The 14,112-nt window shown below is 42.5% G+C and overlaps 1 protein-coding gene across 1 annotated transcript in view; it reads right to left on the reverse strand.

Moving 5' to 3' along the window:
* Positions 1–14,112, reverse strand: part of mapk11 (mitogen-activated protein kinase 11) — a 72,061-nt gene that overhangs the window by 41,429 nt on the left and 16,520 nt on the right. Inside the window, exon 2 of the mRNA XM_073066413.1 lies at positions 4,996–5,125. Coding sequence (XP_072922514.1) covers positions 4,996–5,125 — 130 coding nt within the window. The remainder of the gene's footprint in view (positions 1–4,995; positions 5,126–14,112) is intronic.

A 14,112-nucleotide genomic window follows, 5' to 3' on the forward strand; every position in this document is an offset into this window, starting at 1 on the left:
GATAGGAGGGGAGAGTGGACAATGGGAGAAAGGGTAAGGGGAGGGGACCCCGGGGGATGCCTTCTTCTGGGCAGTGTCCTTACAAGATGGGTGACCCCAGCCATTATCAACACTCTTCAGAGATTGTCTGCCTGGCATCAGTGGTCACATGACCAGAACTTGTGATATGCACCAGCTGCTCATATGACCATCCACCATCTTCTCCCATGGCTTCACATGACCCTGATCAGGACGGCTAAGCAGGTGCTACACCTTGCCCAAGGGTGACCTGCAGGCTAGTGGAGGGAAGGAGCACGTTACACCTCCTTTGGTAGAGACATATCTCCACAGAGAGTAGTTATATTAAAATGTGTGAAAAGCAACCAGGAAACTTATCATCACTGAGTCATACTGCATAATTCTCCTTAGAAACATCTTTATATCTCTACTGAAGACAAAAATAATGCAGTATTTCCTCATTTGGAAACAAGTCGTTTGGACTTCTTGTTTAGAAGTGATCAAATGGTTGTGATACGCTAATTCAAAGCTCTGGAGCAATAACATTTAGAACAATGAGATAAATATGTTTTCATAAATGTATGTCAAGAAATTAAATTTCCCCCATTTTTGATAAATGGGAGCTTTCCTGTACCCAAATTTTAGTTTGGGGACTGAGCCAAAATCGCACTGTGGAAATTGATGATGTGTTTAGGAGAAGAATGTGAGTTGCACTTTCAAGAGCAGTTGGTTGCTGAAGTCATTGTACACCATCGTTTACTAGCTGCCATGGACATTAAGCAAGATAGGGAGGAAGGAGAGAAAGCGATGGGGAGGGGGAAATTGTGGAGGAAGGATTAAGCAACATAGTGAGGTATGATGGAGCATCTCCATGCCTTGGAGAGGTTCAGGCGAGCTGCAAGCTATGATGGATGGTGTAGCATACCCGAAGTGCAGGGTTAGGGAGATATGTGCAGCCATAGCTAACATTGGGTCTGCAGGTTGCAACATCTGGAGGACAAATTCCAAAGTTCAAAGCAAATTTATTATCGAAGTACATATTAGTCACCATATACATCCCAGAGATTCATTTTTCTGCAGACATTTACAGGAAAATAAAGAAGTACAATATAATTCATAAAATAGTATAACCAAAGACAGCTAAACAGCCAATGTGCAAAAGACGACAAGTTGTGCCAATAACAAAAATTAGTAAATAAATAATACAGAATTGTAGAGTCCTTGAAGGTGAGTCTGCAGGCTGTGGAATTAGTTCACTCTTGAGGTGAGTGAAGTTGTCCATGCTGGTTCAAGAGCCTGATGGTTGTAGGATAATAACTGTTCCTGAACCTGGTGGAATGAGACCCAAGGCTCCTGAACCTGCCTACCCAATGGTCATAGCAAGAAGAGAACATGCTTGGATGATGGGGGTCCCTGATGATGGATGCTGCTTTCCTATGACAGTGCTCCTGGTAGATGTGCTCAATGGTGGGGAGAGCTTTGCCTGTGATGGACTGGGTTGTATCCACCACCTTTTGGAGGCTTTCAATTCCTGGGCATTGCTGATTTGTTACCAAGCCATAGTTCAGCCAGTCAGGATACTCTCCACTGTGCATCTATAGAAGTCAGTCGAAGTTTTAGATGTCATGCCAAATCTATGCAAGCTCCTAAGGAAGAAGAGACGATACAGGTGCTGCAGTCTTCATCAGTACTGCTGCTCTGCAAAGGGGAAGAACCTGGAACTTTGGTGATTATAAAATCAACTCCACAGCAGGGGACATGCAATTCATGTATTGGTCCACAATTGCTGTGAGATTTGTTCTTTGCTTTAATAGTTGACCCTCCAAGAGGATCACAACCTTATCATGGTTTGGAGGTTCGTGTGCCTCAATGACCCGGAGAGCCTATGTTGGCCAGATTAAGGCTTTATGCTCTTACTCTTCATAGGGTCACCCATGCCAAACGGGTCAAATGTTGAGGACCAACTCCACCGGTCCTCCAGGTTCAGAGGTTCAGCTCAGGGCTAATAACCCTGACTCGTCAAACAAAACTGTTATGGAAACAGCAATGAACAAGCCTTCAACACTTGAGGGTGACGGTATTCCTGAGTCTCCACCTGGGACATGCATGGCTGATAGTAGTGAAAACTGAGAGGAAGAGGAAAGACGAAGAAAGCCCTGAACCCCTCCAAGACCAAGTCCAAAATTGGCTTGGACAAGGACAGACAGAGATAGAGGACCTTCAGTGCGCGCCTAAACTCCAGCGGGCGTAACAGGAAGCAAATTACTGGTTGACAAGCAACTAATCCAATTTCTGCTGCTAAGTTCGAACTGTACTGGTTGACAAGGCCACAAGTATGACAAGGAAATGAAACCCTCATCAGTGGTGAAATATAAATAGAAGGTGCCCAGTCCAATTTCCTGTGGGCTTTGAATTGGGTGCATACACAATAAAATATGCACTAAATGCTTCATATGTGATTTCTGCACAAAACAGGTGCAAATGCTGACATTTCCAGTTGATATTTAATATTTTTTCCACAAGTGTAGGCAATAACAACTTCTTGCATTCATTCTTGGGACCAGAGGGTCAAAGTGAGGTATAGTTTAATGGAAACAGTTCCACTTCTCAGCACTTGCCCGACACTCCACAAGAGTGCCTGCAAGATCAGTCACCTTTTAGGTGCATTAAGACCACCTGTACAGTTCCTAGCATTGTTTTATTTAAGTTCCAGCTACCCAGGTCTGAGACATTCCTGGTTTGCGTTGAATAGCACATCACAGCATTTCCCAAAATGCAGGTATCTTAGTTCCTGATGGAAATTACTTACAGGGAAAAACTTGTGGATCTCAGCAGTCAACATTCACATGTTCAACACAACTATTTAACAAGCTATGAACAGTTGTGTCTGATCCCAATCTTACTCGGCAGCACCATGCACTAAAATAGTCATTCGAAGGAACTTCAGCTGTATTCCACTTTTCTAAACCAGCCTCCAGTCCACTCTGACTTAAGACAAAGCTAACCCAACACAAAGCAAACCTGAAGTGATTTCTTGGTCTGCAGGAGCAAACCTATTTTTGGCCTATTCTATCCCTTGTACTTTTCAGAGACATTTTCATGCTATGGTGCAACTAGAAAAGGCTTTTAAAAGGTCATTCCAGTAGGAGTGACCCTAGCCACTAATCTCTCTCCTGGCACATATCCCTACAAGCAACAGAAATGCTACACCTTCCCATTCACCTCCTTCCTTACCTCTAGATGAGGGTGGAGGAGCAACACCTCATGTTCCATCTGGGTAGCCTCCAACCTGGTGGCATGAACATCAATTTCTCCTTCTGGTAATTTTTCCTCTCCCCCATTCCCTCTTCTTCTATTCCCCACTTGGCCTCGCTCCTCTTCTCCTCACCTGCCTATGCTCCTCCTTCCCTTTCTGCCAAGGTCCACTTTCATCCTATCAGATTGCTTCTTCTCCAGCCCTTTACCTTTCCTACCCACCTGGCTTCACCTATCACCTTCCAGCTAGTCCTCCTTCCCCTCCCCTCACCTTTTTATTTTTGGCATCTTCCCCCTTCCTTTCCAGTTCTGAAGAAGGGTCTCGGCCCAAACATTGACTGTTTATTTGACATGGAAGCTGCCTAACCTGCTAAGCCCCTCCAGTATTTTGTGTGTGTGTTGCTTTGGATTTCCAGCATCTGCAGAATTTCTTGTGTTTATGATTTACTGTAATGGTATTTTTATCAATGTGACATCTGTTGCCAAAAAGGACTGTTTCCATGTAGTTTCCCTCACCCTGCAGTGGTACTGAACTAGAACTGTCCCAAGTGATCACTTGTTCAGTATAAATAGACCAGTTTCCAAAATTTGAGATTCACATGGAGAGCCTAAGCTTAAAAAAACAGATGTGCTGTCTCCATAATTTCCTATCACAGATGAAAACAATGGACACTATTGAGCACATCTACACAAAGCGCTGCCTAAGGAAAGCAGCATCCATCAGGGAACTATCACCATCCAGGTCATGCTCTCTTCTCACTGCTGCCATCAAGGTGGTGGTACAGGAGCCTCAGGATGCACACCACCAAGTTCAGAAACAGTTATTACCCCTCAACTATCAGGCTCTTGAACCAGTGGGGATAATTTCACTCAACTTCACTCACCCCATCAGTGAAATGTTCTCACAACCTATGGACTCACTTTCAAGGACTCTTTGTCTCATGTTTTCAATATTTATTGCTTATTTATTTATTATTATTTCTTTTTGCATTTGCAGTTCATTGTGTTTTGCACATTGGTTGTTTGTCCATCCTGTTGGATGTGGTTTTTCATTGATTCGATTATGATTCTTGTGTTTACTGTGAATGCCCACAAGAAACTGAATCTCGGAGTTGGTGACACATTTGCACTTTGATAATAAATTTACTTTGAACCGTGGACTGAAGCTAGGTATTTTCATTGTATGAAACTCTCCACAAAGCAATTGTCAAAAAAAAACTTCTCGCAGAGTCATTCAAGGGAGTCAAATACTGTAGAGTAACATTTGTGATGTTGAAGCAACATGGGGCGCCATGGTAGTGTAGTGGTTAGCACGACACTATTATAGCTCTGGGTGTCGTTCAGAGTTAAGATCTCCTCTGTAAGGAGTCTCCATACTTCCTCCCATGGAATGCATGGGTCTTCTCTGGGTACTCCGGTTTCTTTCCACAGTCCAAAGATGTACCGGGTAGATTAACTGGTCATTTTAAATGGTCCTATGATTAGGTCAGGGTTAAATTGGGGTTGTGGGGTTGCTGGGGCGATGTGGCTCAAAGGGCCAGAAGGGCCTAATCTGTGTTGTATCAGTAAATAAAATCACTGAGGGTACAAAAAGAATCACAGCAGAATTGTTTTGCTGAAATTTTTCAAACCTATTTGTTTTATTTGTAAGGATTAAAAATGGACCTCTCTTTCTGATCACCATTGAAAGCAAGCTCTGGATGGTATTAACTTAACAAATTGTGTAATCATAAATTGACTTACATTTTCATGTTTCATGTGTTTTAACAGCCTCAGCTCCCGGTAGGTCCTCCTTGCGTGGATCAGAGACTGAAATGGTCTTGAGAGCTTTTTTATAGCGACCTTCTGTCGTGTTCTTGTATCATAGGCAGAGCTAAATGAACAAAAGAGCAGTTAGAGTCGGCATCCTGTGACGTTTTGGGCGACACGTTAGTGTAGCGGTTAGCACGGGGTATCGGAGTTCGGAGTTCAATCCCAGCATCCTCAGTAAGGAGTCTCTCTGTACATCCTCACCTTGAAATGTGTGGGTTTTTCCCCAGTGCTGCCATTTCCTCCCACAGTCCAAAAGCATACTGGGTAGGTAAATTTGGTCATTGTGGTCATTGTAAATTGTCCCATGATTAGGTTAGGATTAAATCAGGGTTGTTGGGGATCGCTGAAGGACCAAAAGAGCCTAATCTGCACTGTATCGCTAAATAAAATAAACTATACTAAATAAATAAGCCTGCTCCACAGCGCGAGCTTTCTAATCATCTCCTTTAATGACATTTCATTTTGGCGCTTGCAAACCAGATGAGAAAATGGCTATTACTTCAGAAGCCTGTCATACCCTTTATTCAGAAAAATATTTCCACAAAGCAGCCATACAAATTCAAAATGTCATATTAGCTGTAATGAGAATAAATATGAACGATATTTTAGAAGAAATAGGATTTATCTGTCATGAGATGTGGCTCCTGGGTCTGAGGTGCTCCAACATCACAACTGGCTCCTTTTGAAGAAATATGATCTATTGTCACCATCTCAAATTTACCAACGTCACCATGTAAATAGAGCTGAAGTTTTATTTTAATGAGATCTTTATTTACTTACAGCCATTTTACAACTGTCAGTTGAGGTTAATTGGTTACTGTTAAATAACAGGAGATAAGATGTACACTAAGTCAACTGACCACCCATTGATGACACCATAACCATCAGAAAACATCACAACTAAAAATTAAAGCCTCATCTAACCAGTCCTGGAATGGCCTGATTTTGAAAAAGATAGCAGGTCTTCCGAATCAAAGAAGTCCAGCAGATGACTACAGTTGTTAAAACAACCATTCAATCATCTGAATTAAGTAGATGTGGCATAGGACCATAAAACATAGGAGCAGACTTAGGCCATTCAGCCCAAAGTCTGCTTTGCCTTTCCATCGTGACTGATTTTTTATCCCTCTCAACCCCAATCTCCTGCCTTCTGCCCGTAACCTTTGATGCCCTAACTAATCAAGAACCTATAAACCTCCACTCTAAATATATCCAATGACTTGGCCTCTATTGTCATCCATAACAATGAATTCCCTAGATTCACTACCCTTTGGCTAAAGAAGTTACTTTTCATCTCTGTTCTAAAAGGGCATCCCTCAATAGTGAGGCTGTGTCCTCTGGTCCTAGACTTCCCCACTACAGGAGACATCCTCTTCACATCCACTCTATCTAGGCCTTTCAATATTCAATAGCTTTCATAAGAACGTAAGAAATAGGAGCAGGAGTAGGCCATCCAGACCATTGAGCCTGCCCCGCCATTCAATAAGATTATGGCTGATCTGTCAGTAAACTCCGCTCCATCTACCTGCCTTTTCCCCATAACCCTTAATTCCCTTACTATGAAAAAACCTATCTAACTGTATCTTAAATAAATTTAGTGAAGAAGCCTCAACTGCTTCCCTGGGCACAGAATTCCATAGATTCACCACTCTCTGGGAAAAACAGTTTCTCCTCATCTCCATCCTAAATCTTCTCCCCTGAATCTTGAGGCAATGTCCCCTAGTTCTAGTCTTACCTACCAATGGAAACAACTTTCCTACTTCTATCTTATCTATCTCTTTCAAAATTTTGTATGTTTCTACAAGATCCCCTCTCATTCTTCTGAATTCCAGAGAGTATAGTCCCAGGTGACTCAATCTCTCCTCATAGGTTAACCTCTTCATCCCTGGAATCAACCTGGTGAACCTCCTCTGCACTGCCTCCAAAGCCAGTATATCCTTCCTCAAGTACGGAGACTAGAAGTGCACACAGTACTCCAGGTGTGGTCTCATCAGTACCCTGTATAGTTGCATGACCTCCCTGCTCTTGAATTCAATCCCTCTGGCAATGAAGGCCAACATTCCATTTGCCTTCCTAATAACCTGTTGCACCTGCAAGCCAACTTTTTGAGATTCATGCACAAGCACTCCCAAGTCCCTTCTGCACAACGGCATGCTGCAATCTTTCAACATTTAAATAATAATCTGCTCTTCTATTATTCTCTCCAAAGTGGCTGATCTCGCATTTACCAATGTTGTATTCCATCTGCCAGAGCATGGCCCACTCACTTAACCTATCTATATCCCTCTGCAAACTCTCCACATCCTCTGTACAATTTGCTTTTCCACTCAGTTTAGTGTCATCAGCAAATTTTGCTACTCTACACTCAGTCCCCTCTTCCAAATGTAAATGGTAAACAGCTGCGGGCCCAGCACCGACCCCTGCGGCACCCCACTCACCACTGACTGCCAACCAGAGAAACACCCATTTATACCAACCCTCTGCCTTCTATTAGTTAACCAATCCACTATCCATGCCAATACACTTCCTCTGACTCCATGCAACTGTATCTTATTTATAAGTCTCTTGTGCGGCACCTTATCGAATGCTTTCTGGAAATCCAAGTATACGACATCCACCTGCTCCTCTCTATCCACTGCAGTCATTATGTCCTCAAAGAACTCCAGTAAGTTTATCAAACAGGACCTGCCCTTTCTGAATCCATGTTGTGTCTGTCTAATGGAACCACTCCTTTCTAAATGTTTCACTATTTCTTCCTTAATGACAGCTTCAAGCATTTTCCCGACTACAGATGTTAAGCTAACTGGCCTATAGTTGCCCATCTTTTGCCTACAGTCGGCCCTCCTTATCCGCCTAGGATCGGTTCCGGGACACCACGCGGATACCAAAAAACGCAGATGCCCAAGTCCCTTATTTAACCTGTCTCAGTGCGGTGATCTTTAGAACTCAGTGGAACCCTGGACTTTACTTAACCTGTCTCGGTCCGGTGGACTTTAGGACCTGGCGCAGCTCTGAATCCGCAGTGTTTCTGTTCACAAAAATAATCGTGATCACGATTGAAAATAAAGTGGAAGTAATAAAGCAATCAGAAAGAGGTGAAACGCCATCAGTCATTGGAAAAGCGTTAGGCCACAGTTGGTCAATGATCAGAACAATTTTAATGGAGCATGTGAAAGGCCCTGCCCCGATGAAAGCTACAATTATTATTAAGCAACGCAGTGGTTTAATTATTGAAATATGTATATTTCTTAAGTGTTTTATATGCATAGAAAGGTAAAATATATACTATACACTAAGAATAACATTTTACTAACTGATGCTAAATAATACCAGATGTACCTATTCTGACTTCAAATCCGACTTAAAGACGGACTCAGGAACAGAACTCATTCATAACCCGAGGACTGCCTGTACTTTTAAATCATCTCTAGATTATTTATAATACCTAATACAATGTAAATAATTGTTATACTGTATTGTTTAGGGAATAATGACAAGAAAAAAATAGTCTGTACATGCTCAAGCAACAAGTGCTGGAGAGAGAACTTCTGGGTTTTCCCCATCCACAGTTGGTTGAATCTGCGCATGCGGAACCCACGGATAAGGAGGGCCAACTGTACATCCTTTTAAAAAATGTGGCGTGACATTTGCTGTCTTCCAATCCGCCAGGACCTGCTCAGAGTCTAGAGAATTTTGATAAATGATTACCAATGTGTCTACTATAACCTCTGCCAATTCCCTCAGCACCCTGGGATGAATCCCATTAGGGACTTATCTACCTTTGGGCTCTCTAGTTTGCTCATCCCTATCTCTTTAGTGATAGTGATTTTATCGAGGTCCTCATCTCCCATTTTGTCCATAACAGCTTTCAATGAGATTCACCCTCATTCTTCTAAACTCCAGAGAGTAGAGGCCTAGAGCCATCAAATGCTCCTCATTCCCTTTCATTCCTGGGATCATTCTCATGAACCTTTTCTGGACCCTCTCTAAGGCTAGCAAACAGAACACATTTCAGTCACAGTATGCTGGTGGTGACAGCTGGGCTTGTGTGTGGTGTTGAATCCGCTGGTGCTCTCATTTAGGTAAACATCACCATTTTGAACTGTGCCTTGTAGGCACTGGCACAGCAGGGAAAGGCTCATTAATTATCTGAGGAATGGAAAATGGTGCTGATTTTCTTTCAAGTCCTCAGCAATCAACCCACATCTTATTATACAGTGGGGGAGTAAGGAGATTGAGCAGCTGAAATTGCAAAGATCAAAAAACATTCTGATGCACCATCAATAACTCACTCTGAGACGTAAAAGCGAGGTATCGGCTTTTATTGACTGGAAGAAGGAACAAGCAGTGAGTGACCACCATACTACATCCTGGAGACTGAGAGGCCGGGCTCAGACCTCCATCACCTTTATACAGGGGTCTGTGGGAGGAGCCACAGGAGCAGTCATCAGGGGGCGTGTCCAGACAGGTATATGTAGTTCACCACACATTCATTCATTTATTTATTTATTTAGAGACGGTGCAGAATAGGCTCTTTCAGTCCTTCAAGCCCAGCAACCCCCAACAAACTAGATTTACCCTTAACCTAACCACAGTTAAACTTACAATGACCCATTAACTTATCTGGAACGGCTGTGGACTGTTGGAGGAAACCACAGCACCCGGAGAAAACCCACACATTCCACAGGAAGATTCCTTACAGAAAACGCCAGAGCCATGGCACCCACATTTCTGTGCAGGACTCTTCAGGGAGTGATATGGTTGCCAATCACCAAACACAACATGTTCCTTAATGTTACTTTTGGCTCTTGCCTCTGGACAGCTTACCTACAATCCACCCTGACTTCAGTATTACTCAGCTTTCTTGGTGCCATATTTGGTCAAATGCGACTTTTATGACAAGGGTCTTTACTTACCTTGCACCTAAAAGTTAGCTCATGGTCACACTTGCACCGTAGCTGCAAAAATGTCCAAAGTGAAATGATCTTGACAGAGAGCAAACTGAGCATCAGCCCCCATCACTGGCACCAGCCTACCCAACATTGAGAACACATATACAGAAAGGTGCCGGAGAAGGGCCAGTAACATCATTACTGTCGCCTAAACAGAGTCACCGGAGAGAAGTACTGGTAGTTCTGAAGTAGTTTCTTTATTTGACAAAATGAGACACAGCAGGCATCATATTGAGACCCCTTTCAGGGGAAGAGGCTGCTTGACTCAACATTACGTGACATTTTATGTGCTAAAGATCAAAAGGAGAATTCTATATTTTAAGTTTCTACATTGCTTTCCTTTGAATTACATACAATCTTTACACCTCCTTCTTTGCACCCACACTACAGACACACAAATGAATTTTAAATCAGCATTTAAAATTTTCTCTCGTCTTCCAATTAACTGCAGTTCACAACTTTTAGAAACCCACTGTCCAAGCTGTATTTTAAATTCAATCTACAGCCCATGTTCAGATCTGAAGATTGGCGGTTGAAATTACTTGTTATATGTGCTAACCACAAAAATGCCCTAACACAAAAGAAAAAAAAATGCCCTAACAATCATGAAGGATCCCACCCACCCTGCTCATGGACTGCTTGTCCCCGTCCCATCAGGGAGGAAACTCTGTAGCATCAGGCCAGGACCATTATCATTATGTGCCATGTCATATGACGTGGGCGATCACAGCCTTCTGACTCTTGGAAAATATTATCACCCATGCCGAGACCATCAGATTCAAAAATAGTCACTACCCACAACACCTCTACCCACTAACTCCACCATTACTTTATTATTTCCTGACAGTCACCTTATGGGCAGCCCAGCATCACTTTATGGACATACATTCAATGTATATAAGGTATCTTATGTATTTATGTTTATTGTGTGTGTTTTAGTAACAATTATTTTGTCTTCATTACACTTGGGTACAGGAAATGACATTAATCTTTAATCTTAAGTTAGTAATAAGTTGTACTTCACAGTGTTACTGTTGACTACATCTGTCCCTCAGCAGATGGTCTGAAGTAAATAACCAAATTAAATTCATCATAATAGAGTTAAATCAGGGTTTGTCAGGGGTTGCTGAGGCAGTGGGGCTCAAAGGGCTGGAAAGGCCTATTGTGAGCTGTATCTCTAAATAAACATTAAAAAAAAAAACCTTTTCACCATGAAATTGGACAAATCCTGGACTCTGCCTTAATTAAATAACACTCCCACGGAGCCCGTTACCACTCATTCATGGCGAGATGTGAGCGTGCTATACAGGTTGTACACATCCTGGACTAGCTGCAGGTACTCTGCTCCAAGTCCCTTGATGCCACGCTTGGTAAAATGCTGCTTTCTATGACACCATAAGACATGGGAGCAGAATTAGGCCATTCAGCCCATTAAGTCTGTTCCTTCATTCCATCATAGCTGATTTATTATCCCTCTCCACCTCATTCTCCTGCCTTCTCCCTGTAACCCTTGACACCCTGACTAACCAAGAACCTATCAATCTCTGCTTTAAATATACCCAACCACTTGGCATCCACAGCTGTCCAAGGCAATGAAATCCACAGATTCGCCACTCTCTGGCTAAAGAAATCCCTTCCCTTTTCTGTTCTATTCTGTGGCTGTGCCCTCTGGTCTAGACTCCCCCCACCTTCTTCACATCCACTCTGTCCAGGCCTTTCAATGTTCGATAGGTTTCAATGAGATCCTCCCTCATTCTTCAAAACCACAGTGAGTACAGGCCAGAGCCATCAAACACTCCTCATACCCTTTGGGAATAAAAGAAACCCTTCCATTCCCAAAACCATTCTTGTGAACCTCCTCTGGACTCTCTCCAATGCCAGCACATCCTTTCTTAGATAAGGAAGGTATTAAATATGTGGTTATGACTGAAGAAAATAATTGGCTGGAGATGCTTGGCACTATAGTGTTTATTAAGTGCATCAAAAATCAAACTTACAAACATTAACAAAAATAGCGAAAAGAAAACGGCCAAATATTTACAAAAAGATATCTACCAGAAATCACAGCAATAGCTCTATACTATTTTCGGCCAGTGTAAACTCCTAGCAGTCCATTCCCTCTCTCCCACTCAGAGTGTTTATTAGACACAGGATAAACCATCTCCAATTACCCACAAAGTTAACTTAAGAGCACAGATGAACTAGAATATCTTGCACCCCACAACGTAGTTACAATCATGTTACAAAATAAACCTGTGTACACTCAGAATGATAGCAGAATGACACAGCAGTGCGTGTGTGTGTGTGTGTGTGCGTGCGTGTAAATGCACGTGTAAGGAGTGCATTTACTGAGCGCTGTCCATCACAGTAGGAATACCTCTTCTAGGGTGTTCACTCATCTCATCTCTCAAATTTGGGGAGTTGGATTGGTGTGCACTGTCCATGGCTTACTGTTTCCAATTATGCTAACATTTGCATTGTCTTTTAAAATGACATCGTTAGCCACATAAGGAATCTTCATCTGTTTGAAGCAGAAGCCAAATTTGGGGAATAGAAGCAGACTAAGAAAAATAGTAACCACCCATTTTAAACTCAAGAAAGTCTGCAGATGCTCGAGATCCAAAGCAACACACACAAGCAACATTAATAAACAGTCGCCATTTCAGGCCAAGAACCTTCAAGAGGACTGAGAATGAAGGGGCAAAAAGGTTCCAGCTAGTCTCCTTCCCGTTCCCCCCACCTTTATATTCTGGCACCTGTCCCCTTCCTTCTCAGTCCTGAAGAAAGGTCTCAGTCAGAAACATCAACTGTTTATTCATTTCCATATATGCTGACTGACCTGCTGAGTTCCTCCAGCATTTTGTGTGTGCTACTTGTTGCGAATGAATGCCTGCAGACTGCAAACAGCGTGGCATGCTGTGAAAGGTGAGATTTTTGCCAATTCATATTCTCTGCTGCGGCATTTAAAGAGAGCAACAACCGTGACACAAAGAACAAAGAAAATAAAAGGGCAGAGTTATAAAAGGAAACCAGATATTCAACCATCTGTCAGAGGTTCTTGTTCAGTGAAAGTTTCAGACTAGCAAACAAAATTGTAGCGCCAATGCCCAGAAAGCTCACAGCACAAACACCACACATTGTGCAAAGAAGACTGGCCTTCCTAAGGCTAGTCAACTGCAACTTTAGTCATTCTAGCCCCTTCCGCAGACAGGCTTTTCAGGTGCCCTGCCATTTCACAGAAAACACCAATCTAGTTTCCTTTTTTTTGTCATGTTGAACGCAGGTTATTTTCCCGTTCAAACTTCAGTATTTGTCATTAAGCATGATTGGAGATCTGAGTAAGTAATCAGAACACAGAATGTAGAACATTACAGCACAGTACAGGCCCTTCGACCCACAATGTTGTGCCGACCTTTTAACTTACTTTAAGATCAATCTAACCCTCCCCTTCAACATAGTCCTCTATTTCTCTTTCATCCATGTGCCTACCTAAGAGCTTCTTAAATGCACCTAACCTATGTGCCTCTACCAGCATCTCTGCAACGCGCTCCACGTGCTCACCATTTGCTTTGAAATGCAAGGCCAGATGAGGACATTGCTGGGGTCAGATTCAAATAGAGGGAACGGAAGGAAGAACCCCAGTGGGCTTTTTCTTATTATGTATACCCAATTCAAAGAAAATGCACACAGCTATGATAACTGAAACCAATTAGACTGTTTCTACATCGTTCTTTTTTCAGCTTTTGACTTGCGAACCAGCATCCTTTGAGTATTTTAACCAGCATGCTTTAAGGATTTTAAGCTTTCATGTGTCAATTCCATAAACCTGAAATTTGCTCCCAAACATCACAATCCTTAAACAAAGTGCTCTGAAATCTGCAAACATTCTGGGCAATGATTTGAGGTTTTCAAAAGACATTGGCCTCTTCCAAGTAATGCTGTTGTTTCTCCCTCATGTACTGGGCTCCATCAGAAAACTGTGGTAAACACAAGCATTCTTAACAAATTCATCTGGGGCAGAATGGATTTTGGCTTCTAGTCAAACGTTTTTGAAAAACATAAGTTCTTTGATCATGAAACTCTGCTGAAAACAATA

The sequence above is a fragment of the Hemitrygon akajei genome, chromosome 14 (assembly GCF_048418815.1).
Source record: "Hemitrygon akajei chromosome 14, sHemAka1.3, whole genome shotgun sequence".
Classification (NCBI taxonomy): Eukaryota; Metazoa; Chordata; class Chondrichthyes; order Myliobatiformes; family Dasyatidae; genus Hemitrygon; species Hemitrygon akajei.